Source organism: Mesoplodon mirus (assembly GCF_964341445.2).
Source record: "Mesoplodon mirus genome assembly, chromosome: 5".
NCBI classification, from domain to species: domain Eukaryota; kingdom Metazoa; phylum Chordata; class Mammalia; order Artiodactyla; family Ziphiidae; genus Mesoplodon; species Mesoplodon mirus.
Genome location: NC_138980.1, coordinates 32,004,409 through 32,030,758, shown reverse-complemented (window position 1 = coordinate 32,030,758; position 26,350 = coordinate 32,004,409). Strand labels below are relative to the sequence as shown.

The following is a 26,350-nucleotide window of genomic DNA, read 5'->3' as shown; positions in this document are numbered from 1 at the left end:
ACAGGGCCTGGGTGACCGAGGCTGAAGGATGACGCCCAGGCTTCTGCCAGTGCTGACGTGGAGATAAATGGAAGATCTGCAGAGAAGATAAAGAGCTCAGTGTGACTGTTAGATTGGAGATTCCTGTAGTGACGATGATGATGATAAAATAATAGTAGCTGATCCTAGTGTTGATCCAGGAACTAATAATACTATTAGCCAGAATATCTTGAGCCAGGCCTTGTGCCAAATAAACCCTTTACATAAATCACCTCACACAATAATCACAAGAACCTCCGATGTAAGAACTCTCCTGTACTGAAGCATAAAATCCAAGGCCTTGCCAACTGGACCAGAATGGTTCAAGTCCACTGGCCAAGACTTCCTCCCCTTGGATGGTGGTTAGGTGCGCACTGCCAACCTTTGCTTCTTTGAATTTCCTGTATTAATAAATTCCAAATTCTTGCTCCTAACCCACATGTTCCCTATCCCACTCTATTCAGCCAATTCTGTCTTTTCAAAGTCATTTTTATTTTTTTCAGTAGTACATGCTTTGTTTAAGAAAATCAAATTCTACTCAAAGGCTTTTGTCCCCTGTGACCGTTCTCCCCCAGTAGCAGAGTGAAATAGAGCACATTTCCCTGCTTAAAACCCTCCAGATACTTGCCTTTGCTTTCAGAGGCCAAACGCCACATTGTTCTGTGGCCCAGCCTGCCTGCCAGTCTCCTCTAGTCCTGCTCTCCTCCTTACTACCCGGATCTTACCTCCAGTTCTTGAAACAAGCTCTTCCTGCATCATGGCATTTGCACTTGTTCTCTCTACCTGGACTGCTTTTCCCCTAGACCTTTGCATGCTTACCTCCTTCTCATCCTTTGGGACTCAGCTAAGAGGCCCTCCCTGACGAGGGTGAGCTGCTTCCCTCTGTTCCCACTGTTTCCCCGGTGTTCCTCTTCATCACAGCACCTGATTTATTTATTGGGTTGCACTCACCAAAACTATAATTGTTTTTGTTGGCTTGTTCACTGTCAGGCACTGTCACTGCAGCTAGAACGTCAGTCCATGAGGGCTGGGCCCAAGGCTCTGATCCCACTGCATCCCCGGAGTCTAGCCCAGTTCCAGACAGAGTAGGTGCTCACTGTAAGTGTTTGTTGACTGAATGTTGAAAGGGCCCTGTAATGACATCTCAAGGCAGCTTCACCTCCTATGTTTCCAGACTTTTTGGATACTCTACAGTGTATTTATTGTACTTTCTTTTCAGTTTCTTCTATGTTTCCCAAATTTCTGGACACTGTAGTTCAGTCCTTCTAATAACCCTGTTAATGAAGGTGCCATTACCCCCATTTTATAAATGAGATAGAGAAAATGATACTGTTGTGGCCTCTGGCACACCTGGGAGTCAGAAGGGCTGCAGGGCTCTTCTCACTTCATTTGCCTTATATGTAACCTTGAGCTCCTGTCCCTCAATTCCACACACTTCCAGAACCTTGTTGGGACTGAGTTATGGATTTGGGATGAGATACCTTTAGACCTTTGTACTTTCCCCCAGTATTTTATTTTTGGACTTACAGAAAAGTTTAAAGCATAGTACGACACACACCCATATAACCTTTACCTTGATTCATAAGCTGTTAACGTTTTGCCACATTTGGTTTATCTATTGATCCATCTATATGCTTTTTTCTTTTTCTGTTTTTTGCTAAACCAGTTAAGAGTAAGTTGCACTGTCATAATCCTTCATGCTTAAATACTTCAGCTTAAGAATACGAATATTCCCCTACATAACAACTATTCATCATCCCACTCTTTTTATCCTTGATTGAATATTATCTAATATGTGCCCATAATATCCTTTATAGGTGTTCAGTTTTGCTTTGGGCCAGGATTCAGTCAGACATCACACATTGTACTTGGTTGTTATGCTCTTCAGTCTCCTGTCATCTAACACAGCTCCCAACCTTTACTTGTCTCTCGTAATATGTACATTTTTGAAGAGTCCAGGGCAGTTATTTTGTAGAATGCCCCACAACTGGGGTTGTCTAGTTATTCTCTGGTGATCAGCAAGAACACGGAAGAGATGAGGATGTACACCCCTTTCCCGGTGCGTGACATCAGAGGCAGAGCCTTGGGCCCAGCCCTCATGGACTGACGTTCTAGCTGCAGTGACAGTGCCTGACAGTGAACAAGCCAACAAAAACAATTATAGTTTTGGTGAGTGCAACCCAATAAATAAATCAGGTGCTGTGATGAAGAGGAACACCGGGGAAACAGTGGGAACAGAGGGAAGCAGCTCACCCTCGTCAGGGAGGGCCTCTTAGCTGAGTCCCAAAGGATGAGAAGGAGGTAAGCATGCAAAGGTCTAGGGGAAAAGCAGTCCAGGTAGAGAGAACAAGTGCAAATGCCATGATGCAGGAAGAGCTTGTTTCAAGAACTGGAGGTAAGATCCGGGTAGTAAGAAGGAGAGCAGGACTAGAGGAGACTGGCAGGCAGGCTGGGCCACAGAACAATGTGGCGTTTGGCCTCTGAGAGCCAAGGCAAGTATCTGGAGGGTTTTAAGCAGGGAAATGTGCTCTATTTCACTCTGCTACTGGGGGAGAACGGTCACAGGGGACAAAAGCCTTTGAGTAGAATTTGATTTTCTTAAACAAAGCATGTACTACTGAAAAAAATAAAAATGACTTTGAAATACATTTTTTAATACGTAAAACTTGAGGTCCAGAGAGAACCAAGAACAATGGACTGGAAATGGAGTTACCACAGGTACTCACATGCCCTTTGACTTGTATCCTCGTAACTCATCAACAAGTCTTTGCCTAGACCCTACCTACCAAAATTGGACATCTTCCCAAGTCATAAAGGAATAAAAAGCAGTTCAGAACAGTTGTGCTGACTCTTTCCCTCTTGCAGAGCACTTACGGAGTTCAGTGATCGATCGAAAAGACTTAATCATCAAAAGGATTAAGCCCAAGCCCCAGCAAGGAGATGACATCACAGTGGTGGACGTGGAGAAACAGATTGAGGCCTTCCGCAGCCGCCTGGTCCAGATGCTGGGGGAGCCGCTCGTCCCGCAGCTCCAAGACAAGGTGCACCTGTTGAAGCTCCTGCTTTTCTATGCCGCAGACCTGAACCCCGACACAGACGCCTCTCCACAGGCCTGGAGCAGACCCTGAGGTCCTTCTAAGCACTGAACGCCAAGAATACCTCCTGAACTGCATCTCAAACTACTTGGAAGTTCTAAAAGTATAAAAAGTAGTTTAAAGTCTTATAGGACCAAACCTATCTTATTTATCTGTAGGCTATAATAACTTTGTTTAGTAAATATCTTTTTTTTATAATCCTATCCTAGCCTGTTCTCAGATATGTCTTAAATATATAAGGTGTATATATTTTTTAATAAATTATTTATCTATACTTTTTTTGAAACAGGTAATACTATATGCACTACATGTTTAACATTTCAAGATGTGAAAAAAGAATCCGTGTGCTGAACAAATTCTAGACATCAATGTTATGTCATTCAAGGTACTGACAACCTGTTTCGAAAGAGAGACATATTTGTTTCTCCCTAATGGAAAACAAACATCCTATATTGGACCTGTGATATTGCCTATGGATTTGACTTTGTGGCCAGTCTGTCAAGATCTAATGTAATGAAGGGGGTAGAAACAAAAAGGTTGAGTGTGTTACAAAAAATTTGATGTTAAAAGCATACAATAAAAAGGCAATGGTTTTTCAAAATACCAAGTTTATCACGCTTCGGTTTCATGACTGCGAGCAGGCAGAATGGAATAACTACTCTTAACAGAACCAAAAAAAGTTCCATCCACATTTGAGAAAGTAGTAAGGATTTTTATTGTCAAAACAAGAGATACAAGCATAACAGAAGACACAAATAAATTAACTGTTCTGATCATTTTAGACTCCAGGGCATCTCTGTGGGAAGGTCAGCTCAGCTCCTTGTGTAGCCACCATACTGTCTAAAGCAAAAGACAGCAGGAATTTGGGACAGTGTTCAAGACAATGATTGAACATGTACACAGTGAGGAGAAATGAAAAGGTGGTTCCCCTCGTCCCTTTCCTCAGTGAGGTACGTGTTTATAAAGGTATGAGGCTCATTTGGGGGGAAAATGATTGCATACAGAAAATTTTTTAATTCTTCCACCTCCCAGGAAAAAATTTTTCAGCCCCTGGCCTGAACAAGAAACTCAAAATAGGGTGACATTAGTTTCGTACGAACCGCAAGACTATACTCGAACTGCAGTTGCCGCCTCCTTTAAGAAAGTTTAACATCCATTTATCTATACCAAGCCAGTAGACTGGATTTTCTCCCTTAGGAAGTTTTCAACCAAATGGGAGTTAAATTAATCTCACTTTAAAGTGCAACAAAGGATATGTAAGGCTAGTGTTTGTTCTGTGACACACAAAAGAGAAGCATCCCTCCAACAGCACTGGCCCAAGAGGTACTACAGTAAGAACTGGCTGCAGGACAAAGTGATCCATGAGGTCTACCAAAAAGCAAGGAGATTCCGGTTTCAGCAGAAAACAGACAGGATCCCTGCCTAGGCTGGCTCTTAACTATACCCAGATCTCAAACAGATCCTGGGTCCCTGACAAGGCTGGAGCACACAGTGTCAGCACAGCCAAGATGGCCAAAGTTGTCTAAACTAGTCAGTGAACGCCTCTACGCCATGATTTGTCCAGGCGCACATGGACAGTGGTAAAGGAATCAAGAAGCCTTGGTTTTGGAACAACACAAATATTATTTACCTAGTAAGTAATGATCAAAGTTCTTGTGTAGGGTAAATGATACAAAAATAGTTAATGAGGTCCCCATACATCACTGCTGAGGTTTAGTCTAACTTTAAATTAAAGCAGTACAAAATGGCTTCTTCCACACAAGGACAAGCTTTGCACTAATGTTTCTCAAAAACCAATTATGTCTCCAGCTCTAGCCTCAGTTTGAGAGATTTTTAAAAAGAGAAAACAAAACTTTTCCTATGTCAGAGCCAAGGTAAAGGGGAGCTGGGCTCAAGACACCTCTATCCAGAGTCCCTGGGACAGAAAGAGCTCTAGAAGCCAGTGGGTGTGAGAACATTCAAGTCCCGCGGTTTTAGATTGTGGGCCCGCGGCAGCTGTTTCTTCCCTTCTATCACTGGGATGTCCATTTTGGGTGGCTTGAACACTGCTGGATCCTCGGCCATTCGGGTGGCCTGCGTGCGAATCAGTTCCATTGGAGAAGGCTTCTGGGCTCCTTTGTAGGCCTGGATGGCAAAACCTCCTACAGAAGTAAACCACAGAGTAAGGGATTTCAAAATTAGTAAGCAGCTACCAACGTACATGGTAAAATGCCCGCCACACTGCTCTCTTTTGTGAAGGGGCTGCCTTACCTGAATCAGACTTCTGGAGGGATCTTGGTCCAAAGAGGCTCCATTTATCTGCCGAGCTTCTGTCTTTTTCCCCGCTTCCAGAATCCATGGTGCTAAGATTGGGGCCAGGTAAGGCTGTGGAAGAACCAGAAGTGAACCAGCCTCTGGAAGAGAAAGAACGAAATGGTAACACATCCTCTTCCTACACCTCTAGAAGTGTCCCACGCCAAGACTAGGGACTGTCAGCTCCCCCTCCTGGCTCGGAAGCCACAGGCTGACCTCCCAGTGTTGGACGTGGTACTAGCTTTGCTTTAGCCCACAGCTGCGGGGGGGTGGGGGTCCCAGGAAGGGCTCACCTGGGCTTCTGCTTAGGGGACGAGTGGGGGCTGCTGCTTGGGGTGGACTGGGTGGAGGCCGGCTGCTTCTCCTCTCTTGTTATCTCTCCGCTCTGGAGCTTTAGTTTCTGCTCAGATGGGTAAGAAGAGAGGCTTTTTAAAAATCACAGCAAATACAAAACAGCTAAGTTTGGGTATAAACAACCTGGTTCACACTAACTTCAGGCAAAAGGAAACATTAATAGGTGGAATAGTTTGGGATTATAGGAAGATATTCCTTTGATTCTGCCATACTAGATAGAGTTCCATCTTTTTAAAAAATGTATTCATTCTACAGCATATCTCGAACATCTCTGAACTAATTCCACACCAGAGCTTTCGACTGTCCCACACTGACCAGCCAATAAGTGGACGAGCCAGAACCCCAGTGGCGGGCCTTCCTCAACTGCCCTCTTTGCCGCCACCACGCACACCCCGCCATCCCCAGCCTCTCAGCGCCAAGACTCGGCCGCTAACCCCTCCAGCTAAATGCTCCCTCTGTGCGGCCCTTCCTTCCCATAACCAGGCACTCCAGCTGCCCTCAGCGTTGTAAACAGACATCTAACAGACAGACCAGCAGTCTAGCAGGGGAGACAAGCCTACTTCTCACTGCTCCTAGGTCAAGGCTTCCATACGGTCTCCGTACTCTGTGTCTAGTACACCAATGCTCAGCCCAGGCTATACTTCAAACAAATGACCGTGATGAATTTTCTCAACACGCAACATATCAAGTTACGTGAGCTGGCATTTCAGCCATCCTCATATTCTACTCCTATGGCCAAGATGTAGAAGGTGGGCCAGATTCAGTTCCACCATTAAATGGAATTCAGACTGACACCTACCCTGGAAAGTTCTCAGTGTCAAAGGCTGACAGTGCCCCTCTCCGGAAGGATCTGTCTTGTCTGAGAGCTTAAGCTGGACTTGGTGTCAACTTGGTGCCAACCCTGAGCCGCCACAGCAGTGGTTTTAAGTTTAGTGTGCAAACATCATCCGGGATGCTCAATACAAAATGCAGCCATCCACAACGTCTCATATCCCTGCCCACAGACCACTAACCCCCAACTATTCCTCCTCCATGTATTGTATATCATGATCCTCCTTGTGAGCCCCTCAGGAGCCAGATTCTCAGGCAACTCTGGAATATGGAGAAAAACCAACAGGAAATAGGGCATCAGGAGACTTGATTTCAGGTACTGTGACTGGTTAAATACATAACCCTGGACCTCAGTTTCTTCATTTATAAAACATGGATAATAGTATGTATCTATGTCAGAGGATTAATAAGAAGATGAAGTGAGTATGAGTGCTTGATAAATCTTAAAAGCACTATTAAGTATAAAGTGATATTCCCTGAAAGAAAATCATTTGAAACTATTTTATTTTATTCATACAATTATTTGGTCATTATTAACCTTATTGAAAATTCTCCATTCGTTCCAATTTTAAAAATGAAAGCAAAAACATTCCAATTCTATATTTAATTTTTTTTTTTTTTTTTTTTTTTTTTTTTTTTTGCGGTACGCGGGCCTCTCACCGCTGTGGCCTCCCCCGCTGCGGAGCACAGGCTCCGGACGCGCAGGCCCAGCGGCCACGGCTCACGGGCCCAGCCGCTCTGCGGCATACGGGATCCTCCCAGACCGGGGCATGAACCCGCATCCCCTGCATCGGCAGGCGGACTCCCAACCACTGCGCCACCAGGGAGGCCCTATATTTAATTTTTTAAAAATTAAACATAGAGCATAACATTCCTTTCTAGCCAGCGTTACCTCTGTTGAGGTTGCCTGACTCCCATTTCTCGCCCTCAGAGTCGATCACCCTGGTACACAGTGACCCACGTTGGCTTTGTTGTTCATAACGTGCTCACACATATCACCTGTGTAAGCTCGGAATCTCATCTGACCCTCCGAAACAGAAGGGGAACAGTAAGCTTTATAGATGGATAAGCAGAAACTACGAGGCTAAGAGCCCGGGAGCTTTCAGCTAGAAAGTGCGACCACAGGGGGGACCAAACCTGCTCTAAATTCCTCCCTCAAGCCTCTTTCCACCACTCTCCACACCCCCAACTAGCTGAGCTGGTAACTTCAAAACCACAGCCACACCTCAAGCTGTGAATGATGAGGGTTTTGTTTTTTTAAAAGCTCCTAAGAAACAAGCTTACGTGGAGTGATTCTGCCACTCGAAGGTACTTGGTCTCCTCGGTGGTGAGGCCCTTGTGGGGTGTGTAGCCAGCATCTCTCAGCCCTGCCTGTTGCTCAAAACGCTGAATGCTCTCCTGGGTCTGTTCTGGGAACAGAGGAGATGACAGTCATGCCCATCCCCCTCTCCCATCACAAACTGGGGGAGATGAACACAGATATCCACTGTTCTCCCCGGGAGCAAGAGCATACACACTGGCCATCCGAGAAGGAGAGTTCTCCCAGACAGGCATCGTAGCAGGAATTCTGAACCTCACGTGAAGCCTAAGCAGAAAGAAGCCTTCCCTTACACCAAGCTAAAGAGCAGGTTACTCCTAAAGGGACAGCCTGATAACCTCCAGGGAAACACTCCTTACCTTCCTCTCTAGGACATTTTCTTTGTATTCAGAAATGCAACATGGAGAAGGCAGCTGACATTCAGAAACAGTGCAAGTTCTCCAAATATAAAGTTTCCTCAGAGATACTCACCACCCTCTTTACGATCTTCACCAAAGAGAAATGGGCCACATTTAGGCCAGATGGCACCAAAGTAGCAGTTGGATCCAAACCAGAGAGAATGTGCCTTAAACTAACCAAGGTCTACTGATCCAATGTTTCCTGTGTGTAAAACTGCCCACCACAGTGCCTGGCACAGCAAGCAGACTCAACTCACTATCAGGGCAGTCTGACCCGATTATCTTGTCATCAATGTCAGTTACACCTGGGAATGACTGACAGTGGAATTTTTGCTTAATCTCTACACACACTATGTAATACACCCCCATGTACAAGAATGTGGCAGCTGAGGACCAAAAGTCCAGATGCCAGATGTCCTTTACGACTTAGTCATTCCCCTTCTAAGGGACTAGTTTATTTCCAACAGAAATAGAAGCAAAGGAAACACACACACACACACTAAATGTATAAAGGTCTTTTCCAGTCTTGCCAGGTAGTCACTTGAAAATTTTAAAAGCAGGAAAGGATTTAATGAATACGGTACCTGGTATTTAAAATACCAGGATTGGGCCTCCCTGGTGGCGCAGTGGTTGAGAGTCCGCCTGCCGATGCAGGGGATACGGGTTCGTGCCCCGGTCTGGGAGGATCCCATATGCCGCGGAGCGGCTGGGCCCGTGAGCCATGGCCGCTGGGCCTGCGCATCCGGAGCCTGTGCTCCGCAACGGGAGAGGCCACAACAGTGAGAGGCCCGCATACCGCAAAAAAAAAAAAAAAAAAAAAAAAAAAAAAAAAATACCAGGATTTTATTTTATTTTATTTATTTTATTTTATTATTATTATTTTTTTTTTGCGGTACGCGGGCCTCACTGTTGTGGCCTCTCCCGTTGCGGAGCACAGGCTCCGGACGCGCAGGCTCAGAGGCCATGGCTCACGGGCCCAGCCGCTCCGCGGCATGTGGGATCTTCCCGGACCGGGGCACAAACCCGTGTCCCCTGCATCGGCAGGCGGACTCTCAACCACTGCGCCACCAGGGAAGCCCCCAGGATTTTAAATGCAGCTTTTTTTTTTAAATTTATGACTACAGCAACATGAAAAGTTCATCGTAATATTAATTGAAAAAAAATTGATAGAATGGTTTGTCTATTATATCTGTAATTATATAAAAATATGCATATATGTGGAAATGACTAAGCCAAATAAGTATCTGAGTGATAGTAATATATACTGGGGCGCTATAATGTTCTATACTGTTAGTAGACTCTATTTTCAATAAAGAAGTTACACTGTTCTAAAAGAACAATGACTAAGCTTCCTAACACTGCCAGGACACATTCTCAAGCTTGCAAAATACAAGCAATAGTTGCTGATTCAAACAGTGCATTTATGTGTGAATAAGAAAAAGTCCAAGTAAGAGTTTGGACTTTTGGTTCCTGGGTGAGTTCTTCAGGAATTGCCCAAGACTAACTGATGCCCTCCAGAGCAGATAAACAAGGGCTTCCAACATCAAAACTGAGCCAACTAAAGAGAACCTCTATGTGCCCTGCCCCTGGCAGAGGCTGCCGCTGACAAGCAGAGCTGTATATCTAATAATTGTTAACTTCCCACTAGAAGCAACTAGAAGGGCCCTCCGGAATCAACAAGTTTAGTTAACTTGTAAGAGTTTTTTTTTAAATTCAAGCTCTCGTTTCCAGTCTTATCAGGACCACAAATCACACAAATTCTTAAGACCAAAGACACTTGAGGCACCAATCTTGCCTCAAGATCCAGGAAGAGGAACAACTTTGAGCCATTTAATTTAAAAAACTAAGCGCAGGGGCGGTGGGAGATGTCTCAGTGTGTCTCCTTCTCCAGCAGAGCTCGAGACAGTATCAGCAGCCACTCATGGCCACTGAGCACTGGTGCCATCTAATCCTCCCCTCCACCTGCCGGCCACTGCCGGCCAGATTCCCCACCTCACGGAGGAGGAAACAGCCTCAATAGTTAAGCAACTTGCCCAAGGTCACACTGATGGATATGGGAAAATAAGGCTGTAGCAACGAAGCAGCGGGAGTGCACCTAAATCAACTGAGATGCTTAACGTTGGGCAAGTCTTCCACCTAAATGGAGCTTCAACATTGGTGATGACTCAGCAGCTAGACTGACCTCTGCCAGGCTGGGTTAGGACAGGTTAAGGCAAGTGTGTCTGCAGAACCCCCCCCCCAGCTAGTTGTAGGAAGCCTAAACTCTTCCCCGCCCCCAGTTATGAGAGCGCAGAGTGCTTACTTGTGATCAGAGAACTCATGATGACATGGGTAGCTTTAGCCTTCACCACGGGGACCTTGTCCGCACCATCAATGGCCGATGGCAGGGCACGGGATGAGACGCTGGCCTCTCCTTCCTCCACCTGTTCAAGAGGGGCAAGGAGGCACCTGAGCCAGACAAGGGAGTCACACGCCTCAACTTACTCCTCTGGGAGTAATCAGATACAGGAGAAAATATGTGAAGGGGGGCTTGGTTGTCCACACCCAATTAGATATGTATTATCCATAGTGACAAAAGATATGACATTATACGAATAGCCTGTATTTATAAAAGTGGGAGAGCCAGAGTTTGAAGCTCTGAGCTCTATTATCTTTCCAGACTATGTCTGTCCAAAACACACTATGCCCCTAAGGATACAGAAGAAACAACTATTACTAAGCATTGACCGTGTACCAAGCACCATGCCTGCTTTTGCTTAATTAATCACTGCATTCGCTAAGTGGTTCTCAAATTTTGCCAAGCACCAGAATCCCGTGGAGGGCTTGTTAAACAGACTGCTGGGCCCCAACCCAGAGCTGATTCAGTAGGTAGGGCTCAAGAATTTTGTTTCTAACAAATTACCAAGTGATGCTGATGCTGTTGGTCCCTGAGACCACACTTCGAGGACCACTGCTCTAAGGGTTCAATAACAGTCTTTTAAAACAAACCAGAAAGTCTACGTAGCTCCTCAGCTTTAACGTGAGAGGGCTGGAGCACGCTGCCTTCCTTAATCTAAACACCTGACACCGTGCTCAGGACTAACTGGAAGCAGTGGGCTGGGTTTACTCTTTGTTCTCTACTTCTCCAAAGGAATTGAGAAGAAAGATGGTCAGAAAGGAGGGGAGTAGAAGGAAGTATTGAAATGTTGTCTCCCTGTTACAAAACAGGATTTAAACTCTTCAGCTGTGACCTTACTCGAGCAAAACTTGAACCTCTGCTTTCTCACTTGTAAGACGGCTGACGATTGGGACATGGATGCCTAGGGCATGGATGGTTAGAACAAACAAAAGAATGCATGTAATGAGTCAAGTTGAGCTCTCCTTAGAAAGGCCAGTTGTTCCAAACTGTCAGCTGTTCCAGCTGGGACACAGCAGAAAACTGGAAGCCCGTTCTTTGCCTAGAGAAGCAAGCGGCAGCCTTCATAAATGAAGAGGGTGGTGGGCTGCCCTCCCAAGCGCTATCAGGAGCCTTGCTTCTTTTCTGCTCCAGTCCCTTGAGTCTGCTGCTTTGGCATCACAGGCAGCTAATGGGGTCCTTTCCCCTTAGTACTGCCAATACTTTTTAAACAAAATGTTCCCACCTCGGGCTTCCCTGGTGGCGCAGTGGAGTGGTTGAGAGTCCGCCTGCCGATGCAGGGGACACGGGTTCGTGCCCCGGTCCGGGAGGATTCCACATGCCGTGGAGCGGCTAGGCCCGTAAGCCATGGCTGCTGAGCCTGCGCGTCTGGAGCCTGTGCTTCACAACGGGAGAGGCCACAACAGTGAGAGGCCCGCGGACGGCAAAAAAAACCAAACAAACAAACAAACAAAAAAAAACGTAAAGTTTCCACCTCAACAACTGACTGGGTCAGATTTCAGTAGATAACTGATATAGGGAACTTCCCCCAGAGCTGTAGTGGACACTTTCATAGCAAGGAGCGCCCTGTTCTGAGAGCTTAATGGAGGGGGGCGGGGTGGGGGTGGGGAGGCGGGAGGGACACTACACTTATTAGAAAGGAAGGATCACATACAGCTCTGCCAAGGGAAGGTAAGCCGGGAGCCAGGAGTCACAACATCAGCTCCACACCGAATATGTGCCAGGCCTTTCAGTCCTCTTTTTTTTTTTAAAATAAATTTATTTATTTTATTTATTTATTTTTGGCTACGTTGGGTCTTCGTTGCTGCACGCGGGCTTTCTCTAGTTGCGGCTAGCAGGGGCTACTTTTTGTTGCAGTGCACGGGCTTCCCATTGCGGTGGCTTCTCTTGTTGCGGAGCACGGGCTCTAGGTGCGTGGGCTCAGTAGTTGTAGCTCTCAGGCTCTAGAGTGCAGGCTCCGTAGTTGTGGCGCATGGGCTTAGTTGCTCCATGGCATGTGGGATCTTCCCAGACCAGGGCTCGAACCCGTGTCCACTGCAATGGCAGGCGGATTCTTAACCACTGCGCCACCAGGGAAGTCCCTCCAGTCCTCTTTTATTTAATCCCCACGGCACCTCCATGACAAAGTATTTTCATCTCTCACACAGAGACACTGTGGCTCAGGGGTGAAGCCCAAGCTCACAGCTGGTGCACAGTTAGGTGGCTCACACCCAGGTCTGCTAAGACAGCTGCTTACTGGTACTTGCTGTCAGGACCTGGCTGTCACACAGCTCAAAGTGCAGCGCAACTATACCTGCAGCTTAAAAGGATTCATCTGAACTGGGTGGGCCTAGCTTATTCAGGCAACAGGACCACCTTTCTGGCATTCTTGGTGGTTGGTAAGTCAGAGGCGAGAGGGACACAGTCCCTGCAGTCAGGAAGCACAGGCTTCAGAAACAAGCCTGCAACAAGCATGTCAGAACCCATGAAGCCCAACTGCGCAAAAGGGCTGGAGAGCAGATCAGTGTGTAACGAGGTACGTGTGTGCATGTGTGTGCATGTCAGGAGGGCCTTACAAAGGAGGCAGCTCTCACATAGGATGGCAGTGGGAAAGGGCATCTGAGGCAGGAGGAACAGCATGAGGAAAAGCACAGCATATGTTCAGGAAAGAGCCAATTTTTCATCACTCAATGAGCATCTTTTTGCAATCTACTTTATGCCAAGTCCTCTGCTAGATACTGTAGATGGAGTACGAATCAGACATGGCCCCTGCCCCCAGGAAGCTAATGGAGGGCAATGAAGTAACACAGGGATTGTAACAGGGATCCACAGTACACTGGAGACCTCAAAAGGAGGGGTGACAGTCTTACTGGGAGGACGGAGGAATATCACAGAAGAGATGGTTGAGCTAAGACTTAAAGGATGCCATCTGTCAGGCAGATGAAGTACGAGGACAGGATGGGGGCTGTGAACATTCCAGGCAATCGGAGCAGCGAGAAGCAAAGACTTAGTGGCATCAAATACCCTATTAAGTACAAGAAATCTTAGGTAACTTGCGTGGTTGGATCACGGTGGGTGGGGGGGTGGATTCGGAGGGGAGGGAACGCAGACAGGACCTGGACCATGCAGAGCCAGACTAAGACTAAGGAGCTTGGATTTAATACTGTGGAAACGAGGGTGGGGAGGACAGGGAGGAGAGGGGATGGGGAGGTTGTGTTTCAGGTAGAAGACACAGCCATTCTAGTTTTGAATTAAAAAGGAAAAAGGCCTACCAACTCTACAGAAAACTTAACATATATAGGGATTGGTGGCTGCCCAATTCTATGGGTGTCAGGAGCCGCTGACAGCTTCTGGAGCAGAGGAAGGAAAACGAAGGGGTTGGGCCTGCCAACGCAGTCAGCGGGGTCAGATACCTTGGCGAGGTGCTGATACTTGCGCTCTGGAATCACTGGCTTCCAGGGGATGCTGCCCATGTCCGATGGAGGAGGAGTCATGGGTGTAGGGTCCTCGAGGGCATCATCATAGCTGAATGCCCGGCGGTACATCCCGATGGGCAGGGACATCTTGCCTAGAGGCCCACTAGGCTCAAGAGCTAAGAACAGACACACTGGTCAGGATGGGCTCATCAGCTGAACACACCAGTAGCTTTAAATTAATCTGTAGGCAGGAAAGCTGTGAAACACTCTTATTTTGGGACAGAACAAGAATAGCTTGTTCTGGAAGAGCTAATCCAGTCAAGGTAAGCAAACTACAAATTCCTTCCTCTCTGCCCCACATTGGCTTCGCCACTTAACCCACACAGCAGCCCTAATCCATTCTTATGGATTAGGAAGCCAAAGTTCAATTTCAATTTACCTGAGCAAGGTCACATAACTTCAAAGTGCAGTAAGGAATCAAAACCCGAACCAATCTGATTTCAAAGCTTGTATTCTTTAGGCCATAGAAGCCCGTGGCAATCCCAAGACTCTCAACTCAGGCAAAACTGAGGATATGCAGTCTTGGGAATTCCCTGGCAGTCTAGTGGTTAGGACTCCACGCTTTCACTGCTGAGGGCCAGGGTTCAATCTCTGGTTGGGGGAACTAAAATCCCACAAGCCTCATGGCCAAAAAAAACCCATGAAATCTTGTTCCCAGTTTATACATGAGGAAATGAGGCCCAGAGATGGCAAATCCTCTGTCTTTACTACCTCATCTAAGAAACCAAGAGCACCATGACAAGAAATATGTCAAATAATATGCTGTCCAGCAGCTTCTAGAACAGTTTCGAACGTTCTATATGACTTAAATGGCAGAGCCAATTTCCATCACAGAAACTACTGACAATGGTTCTCACAAAGCACTGCCAGCTGATCCTGCCATTTCTGTCCACCGGAACGGACTGGCGGAATGCCCCAGTGACGCAGGCTCCCCACCTCAAGGGCACACTCAGCTCTGCGAGACCAGGGAGCAAAGTTCATTTTGTTTGTTTGCTGATCCTTTCAGAGCAGAACTAACGTCCAGATCCTGCCTTCAGTGTGACATTATCCTGTTGCTATAATTACACAATCACACTCTCCAAGACATCAACCTGTTTGGCAATAAGTCCAAAACCAGCAAAGACATTCCATGTAAACAACAAGAGGGCCAAGCAGTTACCATTATTATTATGATTAATAACAATTACTAACAAAACCATAGAAACAGAAAGAGGATTAGTAGTTGCCAGGACCTGGGGGGAGGGAGGAGCCACAGGAGTGACTACTAAAGGGACAAGGTTTTCTTTTGGAGGTGAGGAAGATGTTCTGGAATTAGACAGTGGTGATGGTTGCACAACCTTGTGAATATACTAAAAATCACTATACTGTTCACTTTCAATGGCTGAATTGTATGGTATGTGAATTATCTCAATTAAAACAAGCAAATAATAATTACCAAGTACCCTTCCTTGCCAGGAACTTACATGCCTCATCTTTCCTAATCCTCATTAAGCAGATATTCTTCCCCTTTTCCAACTCAGGAAACTGAGGCATAGATCTTAAGCAACACCCCGCTAGCAACCATGAGGTGGGGGCTGGAACACAGATCTCAACCAGCTCTCACACCTGCCATGCAACACTCCATGCTCCCCACACTACAAGCATTAACCTAATGCATGCAACTCTGCGGCCAGGATGCTTACAGAGAGTTTACAGTCATCACGACAATGAAAGACAAACTAAAACACAAGTTGATGAAGTTAGAGACGAGAGATGGATCCTTATCGGGAGACACAAGGGAGACTCCTATGACTCCACTTAATTTGGGAGCAATTTCAGAAACATCTTAAAGACTCATCCCAAGAGCCATCCCTATAGTCTTCCTAAGAATAATAATAAAGTCGGCTAATATTTACTAGGAGATAAATTCCCACAAATAGAGACCAAAAAATTTTCTGGGCAGTAAATGTATATTCATCTTTAACTCACATTTTCATGTATTTTACATTTGATCTTCACAGCAAACCTGAGAGACAGGCAGTATCATCTATACTTTACTGAGAATCAAAAATTGAGTGATTCAGATTTTAAAAGTCACTAGCCCTTCCCACTAAAACAGTCCAAGGAGGAATCAATGACTTCACTAACCCAGAAATTATCACCCTGTGCAGACCCAGGACTCACTAAATGTTGCAGTGAGCATTTTCATGACTAAGTTCAATGTGCCTTGAAATCAGGCTGGTGCCTTTTTGCCTAAACTTTCATTCCTCCCACCCTCCTATCTCCTCCTCACAAAAAAAGGGGGTGAGTTTAATCATTTTAGTTTAAGAACTACGCAGTTTATTCTAAATTTTTATTTGATACACAGGAAAGTGACAAATCTGTCATACCCTTAAGTGAAATAACTGTTCTCTTTCAAGTTAGATTTTTGGGTTCACACCCTGGCTGGGTGGTTAATAAGATAATATTTAAATGATGCCAATCTATTAAGTCTAAATACTCTCCTGGTGGCAGAGAGTTACTATTAATATGTGGTTCAGAAAAAGTAGTTTCTGTCTAGCTCAAAATGTTAAGGGCAAAACATAACTTTACCAAAAAGAATTAGGTTTACCAGGCACTTCTGGTTGTCTCGAAGCCATTGAAAGACTGGGATCCAGGTGCTTTTTCTATACAGAATTCAGAGTTGAGTCCCTGCCACCTAATAAAAACAACAAAGGGCATTTTCTTACAGTGAACACCAAAGAATAGCTCCAATGCTGTTCTTTTGACAGGCACACAGCGTTTTATGGCTTGGTTACAAGGTTGAAACACGCACAAAAGAGGGACAAACGTGCCGAGGGAGAAAAAAAAGAATAAAGTCAAAGGTCTCACTGTACCTGTCACTGATCTTAACACCTGTGATATGACAAAGACACCATACACAGTGAAACGGTCACCTTACCAGAGTGAAATGATGTGACGATTATGCTGACAGACAGATATTAATGAGGAACATTGCTCAGCTGCTGCAAGTTAGCAAAGCTGCTCGGGAAGAGTCCATCCATTCCAGAGGTTCTGAGAACGACAAACAACCAGCATTGGCGCAGCCCTTCAGAGTCTGCCAAGCACCTTCCTGTACTTTCATGTATTCCCTGTAACAACCTTGCAAGAGATACTATACTCATTTCGTTTTTAAATAAGTTAGGGCTCAGGGTCCAAATAACCTGACCCACAGCAAGGGACTAGGGAACCACAGTCGGTAAATTCATTCCTTGCTGCTAGTACTGACTGATATTCATAAGGGTTTTATACAACACTTATCTTGTGTTTTACCCCTTGCAGCAACCCTTGCAAAGCAGGCATTGTTTACCCCCAATTTAAAGAAAGGAAACTAAAAAGCAGAAGTGATTTGTCCAAGGTTACAGACAAGTGGCCTATCTGTAAGGCAGGTAGCTTCATCTCCATTTTACAGGGGAGTTCAAACAAAGCTCCGAGAAAGCCAAATCACTTGCTTTTCAGCTTGTTACACTCCCCCCTCTATCCTGATGAAGCTCAGAAGGCAAAATCGTTAGTTCCTCATTAAACAGTATCGCAGAAACCAAAGTCGGCCATCCTCGGGGTCCAGGCAGCATTCCGACCCGACACCTCCCCTTCCACTTCCCAGTGCCCGTCCCCTCCCCCCTCCCCCGCAGAGCTCTGACTTCTCCTTCACGAGATACAGGACAATGCCACCAGGATGTGAAACGCCTGGGCTGACTGAAACGCCTCTTCCACCCGGCGAGGTTAAGAAAGATTAAGGCGATTAGGGCCAGGGCCAGGGCCTGGCACAAGCCTAAAGTTCCCCGGGGCAAGTCAAGTAGGAGGCTTGGAAAGTAAGGGCGAGAAATGGAGGGTCCGGGGCAAGGCCGGCCTGGTAAAGTAGAGGCGAAGCCCGGTGCCGGGGCTGCGGGGGCATCATCACAGAGAAAACCCACGGGGGGACCCCAGAAGGCGGGGCGAGAGATGCACGGAGCGGTCCGGCAAAGATCTGAGCCTGAGTAAGGGGAGAGGAGAGAGGCACCACGAGGGCCCGGGCCAGGGCCTCGATGGAGGGGACGGGGGCACGCCCCTCCTTACCGGCGGAGGACCGAGCCCCAAGGAGGGTCCGGTCCGGCTCATCTGGTTACCTGTTTTTCCGCCGCCGCGGAGCCGCCTGCGGCCCGAGCTCCGGCACTAAAGAGGCTCCGAGGACCCACGTCTCTCGAGAGGCTGTGGCGCATTCGGGACCCAAGCCATGGTGTGAGCGGCGATGTGCCCGTGGCGACACAGAAGGCCCCAGACACCAAACAGGGAGGGACCACAGGCTGCCGGCCCACAGCCTTCCCGATAAAGTCTCCAGCGGCTTAGTCATTTCACGCGAGATTTGGCGGGAGGGGGTGGGCTCGATGCATGCTGGGAGTTGTAGTCCATGGTCGGGAAAGCCCCAGGATCTTAGCTGCACTGCGGGTTGGTGGGGCCAGAGCTCCGTGTGTGGAAACTGCCAGCTCCCAGACGAAAAGCTACCTTTGACTAGCATTCTATGCCTGGGTCTGTGACAGGCTGAGGGCAGATGGAGGTGGCATAGTAAAGTGACACCCTCAAACCCGTTTCACGGAGGGGAAGTTGAGGCTCGGAGAGATGCAAAGGCACTTTGACTAAGAAGAGATGAAGTGAGCAGGGACCCTCTTCCAGGAACAGCTGGGTTAGGCAGGGTTCATACTAGTAGCAGAACCAAAAGGGGAAGCAAATAGCACCTGCCTCTGCTAGGTAAGGTGGTCGTAACATTATTTCCCTTTTACACTAAGGAAAGTGACACTTGGAGAGGTGCCAGCTCAACTGTCATACCCTGAAGACTTCTTTTTTCCTTAAAGGGTTTACAAATATGACAAAGCAATAAAGTTGAGGAAGTAAACGAAGTTGAAAAACAATCTATCCACATGTCCAAAGCTTGCCATCAAGGCTCATTTCAAGAGGGCTATAGGGGCTTGGGGCTGGGTTTGACTTTTAGATTTCAGCATTTGACCATTGGCCAGGCCTACTGTTGGGACTGAGAGGCTTTCTTCATGCACCTTTAAACTTGAATATGCCAGTAATTAGAGTCTTTTCTAAATTCTGTGATTAGCTTATAAATAGCACAATTACATTGCAGTGTGGGTTGTTTTTTTTTTTTTCATGTTAAAAGTGTTACTTCGGGGCTTCCTTGGTGGCACAGTGGTTAAGAATCCGCCTGCCAATGCAGGGGACACGGATTCAAGCCCTGGTCCGGGAAGATCCCACATGCTGCGGATCAAATATGTCCATGTGCCACAACTACTGAGCCTGCTCTCTAGAGCCCGTGAGCCACAACTACTGAAGCCCGCGCACCTAGAGCCCGTGCTCCACAACAAGAGAAGCCACCGCAATGAGAAGCCGGCACACCACAGCAAAGAGCAGCTCCTGCTCGCTGTAACTAGAGAAAGCCTGCACGCAGCAACGAAGACCCAACGCAGCCAAAAATTAATTAATTAGTTAATTAAAATCGATTCTCAAAAAAAAAGTGTTACTTTGTAAATTTGCAACTTTTAAAATATGCCATAATTTTTGCCCTCTGTGGGAACAAAGCTGACACCTTGCCCTCCTCCATCACAAGGAAGGCATACACATCACATCTTAGTCAGAAGGGGAGGAAAGAGCACTTAGCACCTTTATATAAATTGCAAGACAGGATCACCTTGTTTCAGTCTTATTCCCAAATTAATGAAAACTGAAGCCTTACGAGATCCTGTGAAAGCAAAATGGAGGGGTGTGTGTCTAACCTAATGGTCTGCAACCTGGCCTACAGCGGGAAGCTGGAGGAGTTGAAGGAGAGGATCCTGGCCGATAAATCCCTGGCCACTAGGACTGACCAGGACAGCAGAGCTGCCTTGCATTGGGCATGCTCAGCCGGACATACAGAAATTGTTGAATTCTTGCTGCAACTTGGAGTGCCAGTGAATGATAAAGATGATGCAGGTTGGTCTCCTCTTCATATTGCTGCTTCCGCTGGCTGGGATGAGATTGTAAAAGCTCTTCTGGGAAAAGGTGCTCAAGTGAATGCTGTCAATCAAAATGGCTGTACTCCCCTACATTATGCAGCTTCCAAAAACAGGCATGAGATTGCTGTCATGTTACTGGAAAGCGGGGCTAATCCAGACGCTAAGGACCATTATGAGGCTACAGCAATGCACCGGGCAGCAGCCAAGGGTAACTTGAAGATGATTCATATTCTTCTGTGCTACAAAGCTTCCACAAACATCCAAGACACTGAGGGTAACACTCCTCTACACTTAGCCTGTGATGAGGAGAGAGTGGAAGTAGCAAAACTGCTGGTGTCCCAAGGAGCAAGTACTTACATTGAGAATAAAGAAGAAAAGACACCCCTGCAAGTGGCCAAAGGTGGTCTGGGTTTAATACTCAAGAGAATGGTGGAAAGTTAAGCAGTTTGGATTTACTCTTACTTTGTATGTTTTGTGGTTGTCCCCTAATGCCCTGGAAACTAATGTACTTGTGCACAAGACATCATCTATGAATGATGAAGTTTCTTCATCTTCCAAGTCTTACAAACATGTTGACTATTGTTCCTGCTGAGGTATTTTTTTTCTTAGCTTACAACTTGCTTTCCAGGCATTGAATAACAATAATAATAATTGAGATTGTTCTGCTGTTGTATATTATTCTGTATTGAATTTTGGTTAACTTTGAGTAAGTGATTCTGTGGCTGTTATGAGTCTTCAGCACCCTGCCATGCACCCTCTATCCCCCTCTGAGGCAGAACAACCCCAATAGCACCAGGCCAACTCTTTTGCCAAATGTTTCTAGGTGGATTCTAGAATGTTCTTCCATACAGTTGAAACACATCGTAACTCGTTTTTCAAGCCCACTCAGAGGCCTATGCCAAATATTTCTGTTTTTTCCAACAGTATGGTTTAATTTGTTTTTGTTATAGGAGGAATACTTGTATATTGTGAGGACGAAATTTTCAGTTCAGAGGGCAGGCATGCTATCCAAGTTTGGCATTCATAAACACTAAAATAATGAAAAATAATAGCCTGTGTACCAATGTATGTTTTTAATGATGAGCTATTTCCCTCCAAAATAAAGTGTATTGTTTTACGCGGGCCTCTCACTGTTGTGGCCTCTCCTGTTGCGGAGCACAGGCTCCGGACGTGCAGGCTCAGCGGCCATGGCGCATGGGCCCAGCTGCTCCGTGGTATGTGGGATCTTCCCGGACCGGGGCACAAACCCGTGTCCCCTGCATCAGCAGGTGGACTCTCAACCACTGCGCCACCAGGGAAGGCCAAGTGTATTGTTTCTAAAAAGGAAGTTTTAAAGTACCTATATTAAGTCATCCTGTATTGAAAAGAATGTCAAGCTTGTTATCATGATGTGTAACAAAAATGTGTTTTGATTTGTATTTCAGAAACTAAAAAAATAAAACGTTGAGAGGAAAAAAAAAAAAACTGAAGCCTTTCCTGGAAGTTACTGACTCTAACTAAGACAACTTTATCCCTGACTCTTGTGATACTGATGTCTGAAGCTGTGACATGATGTTGGCAGATAGTAGCCGTTGGAGAAAATTGCTGTTTTCCCCAAAGAGCAGACTAGCTATAAACTTTTAGCCTTTGCAAGCTTACAGGGTTTTCCCCTTTAAATGGGTGTTGTATTTTTTATTTAGGGAGCTTATTCTTCTAAAGCCTGGACTTCCTTAGAACCCTTCTTTGTAAGTAAACTACTTTTCTAAATGGTCTGGTTGCATAGCTAAAGAGGATTCAGTCGCAGCTGAATCCATGAGGCCCAAGAAGGGCACCTTCAGAGCTGTTTGATCTCAGGCCGTTTTTCTCAGCGCCGGGGGTGGATCTCTTGTGGCAATAGAGGTTCCCTTCCACTGCCTTTTCTGTGCTTTTTTTCTGACTCTGGTTTTGGTTCTTTTTTTTTTCTTTCTTTGTTTTAAAGTCTTTATTGCATTTGTTACAATATTGCTTCTGTTTTATGTTTTGGTTTTTTGGCCACCTTTGTTTTAAAGTCTTTATTGCATTTGTTACAATATTGCTTCTGTTTTATGTTTTGGTTTTTTGGACACGAGGCATGTGGGATCTTAGCTCCCCGACCAGGGATCGAACCCACACCCCCTGCATTGGAAGGTGAAGTCTTAACCACTGGACCGCCAGGGAAGTCCCTCTGGTTTTGGTTCTTAGCCAAGCCTACTTTTAATTGTCACAGCCACTTTATTTCCCCAAGAGTAGCAGCATCCTTGGGAGGTTGGTCTTTGTGGTCTGATTGCTGGTTCTTATCTGGGGGCAGACAACAGTCAAGGGTCTCTGTGTGTGGCTGACCAGGGAATCTGGTTGCCGTTTTATGTATGTTTACAACATACATTTACCACGAAACTAATTTTCTTTTTTTTAATTTAATATTTTATTTATTTATTTATTTATTTTATTATTTTGGGGGGGGGCTGCGTTGGGTCTTCGTTGTTGTGCATGGGCTTTCTCTAGTTGCTGTGAGTGGGGGCTACTCTTCGTTGCGGTACGCAGGCTTCTCATTGCGGTGGCTTCTCTTATTGTGGAGCACGGGCTCTAGGCGCCTGGGCTCAGTAGTTGTGGCGCACGGGCTTAGTTGCTCCGCGGCACGTGGGATCTTCCTGGACCAGGGCTCGAACCCGTGTCCCCTGCCTGGGCAGGAGGATTCTTAACCACTGTGCCACCAGGGAAGTCCCGAAACTAATTTTCTAAATACTTTTGACTCGGAATTTTCTTTTTGCCCCTCCTTGGGCACTTCATACTTTAATAAACTTGGAGCCTCTGAAATTGACCAGAATCTCTCTTACATCCACCCAGGATGCCCCAAATCATCCTGCATTTCTACTTCATGGGGGATGGGCAGAGAGTGGAACCAGACTCTGCCCACCTGCCTTCCTCTACACATCTGCGCTCTCTGGCCAGTACAAGCCCTCAGAAAGGTCCACTCCCTAGATAGACCTGCCAACATTCTCACGACCTATCAGCGGACTGAAACTTGGTCACTGGGATGGTAGCAGGGGAGGCATTTGCATTTTGGGGATCTCTAGACTTGGAACTCTGGAAACCTGCCCCCTATAATATCACAGATAAGGCATTCCACCTAGCAGTGCTTAGGCATTGTCCATTTCCATTGCCCATTTCGCAGCAGAGGAAACTAACACTCTCAAGGGAACTTTGGATAAGATACCTCAGCCAGGAAGCGGCAGAGTTGAAATTCAAGACGGGCTGAGTGAGTGCCCAGCTGATAGTTTCGCTGCTGGCTGTCCTTGGCCTCAGCTCCTCCACTTTAACGTCCCTGGGGCTAGAGGGTTGAAGGCATATTCCCAAGGAAGAAACAACGATCAGTAACACCGCCCTCTAGTGGTGAGGGGTAAAGATTTCACTGAAAAAAATAAGGATGCTTGGTCAGCTGTCAGACTGTCCTTAGAGACCAACTTCTCCAGCCTAATATCACAGATAAAGCAACTAAGGTGCAGAGAACAGAAGGAACCCGGCCACTGTCACAAAGTTAGTCCGGGGCAGTTGGTTAGCTATAAAATGTGTTTTTGTGTCTTACTTTGTGTCAGGTACTATGCGTGGTACTCAGGATACACTGGGAAGGGTCCCTGGCTGTTATAGGCTGATTTGTGCCCTCCCAAAATTCATGTGATGAAATCCCAAACCCCAGTGCCTCAGAACTTAACAGTCTTTATAGATAAGGGCTATAAAGGGGTGATTAGGTTAAAATAAGGCTTGTGTCCTTATAAGAAGAGGAAGAGGCCCCAGAGTTACACAAGCACAGGGAAAAGGCCATGTGAGGATACAGTGAGAGGTGGCAATTTGCAAGCCAAGAAGAGAGGCTGCAAAAGAAACCAAACCTGCTGGTACCTTGATCTTGGACTTCTAGCCTCCAGAACTGTGAGAAAATTAATTTCTGTTGTTTAAGCCACCCACTCTGTGATACTTTGGCAGCCCTACCAAGCTAATACGAGGAGACAGACAACAAATGAGAGATTATGAATAATTAAAAGCCAGATATCAGGAGGCAATAGCAGCAGGTGCTATGTAATAGGGGGACTGACTCTGGAACATCATGGGAGGGTGCCCAGAGAAATACGAGTTACAGAGGCAAGGAAGTAGGTGGAAGAGGGTGCTCCACGTGGGGCACCAAAGCAAGGGCAGAGGCCCAGAGGCAGGAGAAAGCTTGTGTCTGAGGAGAATTGGAGGGTGGGGAGCAATTAGCAGAGTCCTTGAAGTGGCAGAGCCCCCACCAGCTCAAGGTTTATAGGCCAAGGTATGGCTTTTGGTCTTTCCCCTGAGAGCCATGGGGGTGAGGGGCCACCTGGAAGTGGACATAGTGTAAACAAGTCCACGGTCGGCCTTGGGTGGGGAGGGGAGGGGAGGAGAGGGGAGAGTTAGAAAGGTTAGTACAACGGGCCCTGGGGTGATTTTGTTAAGCTAGGTTTTATTAGGGTTGGGGTTTATCTGGACGGCAGTTTGAGCACATTTAAATGCATTTGGGAAGAATCAGCAGAGAGGACAGTGTGCAAGATGCAGATGAGTAAGGGGTTAAGAGCCTTGAGATGCAGGAAGGGGCACCTGGCATTTGATCAATTACCTAGGGCCTACAGGCTTTTCAGGGACCCACAAAAACATCTTTGAACACTAAAAGTTAAATGATTGACTCCAAGATTTTTTTAAAACTGCATAATCAAAACTAATATGTTTAATTAAATGTCCTCACAACAGAGTATTACATCAACTTCCTTTATGATAATATTTAACTCTCATAAAGATGGCGCTGCATTTGAAAACAAATTGAGAGCTAGCTTTTTCTCACCTTGAAAAATACTCCCAATGAGCAACTTAGTGCTCCCCCCAAAAAAAGCAAAAAACAAAAAAACATAGTCAATCACAAATTAGACAAGTTGGGACTTCCCTGGTGGCACAGTGGTTAAGAATCTGCCTGCCAATGCAGGGGACATGGGTTCGAGCCCCGGTCCGGGAAGATCCCACATGCCGCAGAGCAACTAAGCCCGTGCGCCACAACTACTGAGCCCGCGCACCACAACTACTGAAGCCCGCGCACCTAGAGCCCGTGCTCCACTACAAGAGAAGCCACCACAGTGAGAAGCCCGCGCACCACAACAAAGCGGGGGCGAGTAGCTCCCACTCGCCGCAACTAGAGAAAGCCCGCGCAGAGCAACGAAGACCCAACGCAGCCAAAAATAAATAAATAAAATAAATAAATTTATTTTAGAAAATTAGACAAGTTATCTGTAGCTAAGTAATTTTTAAAGAAAAACTTTTTAATTATTTAAATGTTTTACAGCAATATGTTTAACATGGGACGTGAGTACATTTGAATATGTTTGTTTCATACAGTATGTGGTGGAATGTTCTAAGGAAGGACAGACTAGGGCAGAGGAGACCTAAAAACCACCCTGGGGTGGTTCCAAAGCATGTGACATGTGAGGGGCTGGCCTGGGAAAGAAGGAAGTTTTCAGTGTGTTTGGTGGAGAAGATTGGCAAGCCCCCCTCTACTGGCTTTTTTGTTGTCGGTGAGGTAGGAGATGAACTGTCTCTTCTGTCTGTGAGCAGAGAGGGGGAGGTGAGGTGAGGGGCAAAGAGAGAAGAACGTAAAGATTTGAAATTGCCATTTCAGAGAGTGGAGGAGGAGAAACTGACTGGAAGGTGTGGATGACCCAGTTGAGGCTGGTCACCATGAGTAACTGATTGTGCCAATGTGTCTAGTTGTGTGTCTTCAGGAGCATAGTTTAACAGTCTGGAAGCAGGAACACGCTGGATTCACCCAGGGCTGGGGTTCAATAGGGTGAGCAGGATGAAGGGTCAAAGGAGGTGAGGAAGTTAACATCACTTGAGTGCCTACATTGTGTGCACAAGAATAGACACTCTTACATCAACTGCCGTATTACCCATAAGGATCATTATATTGGTTACGATGCATTTGGCTGCAGTCAAGAGAAAAACTCAGCTAACAATGGCCTAAAGGTATTTGTTGTTTATTTAGGAGTCTGTAGGAAATTAGACCTCGAATTGGTTTGGAAGCTCCATAATATCCTCAGAGACCTGGGTTTTTCCTTCCCCTTTGTGCCTTCCCTCAGCAAGTTGGGTTTCATTTGCAGGCTTGGACCTCACGTTTGAACTGTGGTCGCCCCAGCTCACAAAGCAGAGCTTCCT

The 26,350-nt window shown here is 46.3% G+C and overlaps 3 protein-coding genes across 9 annotated transcripts in view; 2 read left to right on the top strand and 1 right to left on the bottom strand.

Moving 5' to 3' along the window:
• The window catches only part of SIMC1 (SUMO interacting motifs containing 1), a 100,299-nt gene extending 96,603 nt beyond the window's left edge, over window positions 1–3,696 (top strand). Inside the window, exon 10 of the mRNA XM_082621507.1 lies at window positions 2,884–3,696. Within this exon, the coding sequence (XP_082477633.1) occupies window positions 2,884–3,146 (263 nt within the window). The 3' untranslated portion in view covers window positions 3,147–3,696. The remainder of the gene's footprint in view (window positions 1–2,883) is intronic.
• A 114-nt stretch (window positions 3,697–3,810) lies between these two features.
• KIAA1191 lies at window positions 3,811–18,470 on the bottom strand. 7 transcript variants are annotated; one of them, XM_082621500.1, is made up of 9 exons: window positions 18,281–18,440; window positions 17,077–17,189; window positions 16,747–16,833; window positions 14,094–14,272; window positions 10,609–10,729; window positions 7,875–7,999; window positions 5,699–5,805; window positions 5,364–5,506; window positions 3,811–5,254 (listed from the first exon to the last, which is right to left on the bottom strand). In XM_082621500.1, the coding sequence occupies exons 3-9, from the start codon at window positions 16,772–16,774 to the stop codon at window positions 5,046–5,048; spliced, it is 912 nt and encodes a 303-aa protein (XP_082477626.1). In that variant the 5' UTR covers window positions 16,775–16,833; window positions 17,077–17,189; window positions 18,281–18,440; the 3' UTR covers window positions 3,811–5,045. The 7 variants fall into 7 exon arrangements, with proteins under 7 accessions (XP_082477626.1, XP_082477628.1, XP_082477627.1 ...); XM_082621502.1 differs by lacking the exon at window positions 16,747–16,833; XM_082621501.1 differs by lacking the exon at window positions 17,077–17,189 and having other exon boundaries at window positions 18,281–18,367.
• A 1,416-nt stretch (window positions 18,471–19,886) lies between these two features.
• Window positions 19,887–20,645, top strand: LOC309805105 (uncharacterized protein). Its single transcript, XM_082622925.1, has one exon. It carries the CDS (start codon window positions 19,907–19,909, stop codon window positions 20,585–20,587), a length of 681 nt encoding a protein of 226 aa, XP_082479051.1. The 5' UTR covers window positions 19,887–19,906; the 3' UTR covers window positions 20,588–20,645.
• The last annotated feature ends 5,705 nt before the right edge of the window (window positions 20,646–26,350 follow it).

Excerpts from the sequence above, each read along its gene's own strand:
- KIAA1191 (XM_082621500.1), bottom strand. The coding sequence starts at position 16,774 with ATGGCTTCGAGACAACCAGAAGTGCCTG. Across the intron at positions 10,730-14,093 it reads AGTATCAGCACCTCGCCAAG|GTGGAGGAAGGAGAGGCCAG; the intron begins GTATCTGACCCC and ends CCTCTTGAACAG. Across the intron at positions 8,000-10,608 it reads CATGAGTTCTCTGATCACAA|AACAGACCCAGGAGAGCATT; the intron begins GTAAGCACTCTG and ends CTCTGTTCCCAG.
- LOC309805105 (XM_082622925.1), top strand. The coding sequence starts at position 19,907 with ATGGAGGGGTGTGTGTCTAACCTAATGGTCTGCAACCTGGCCTACAGC.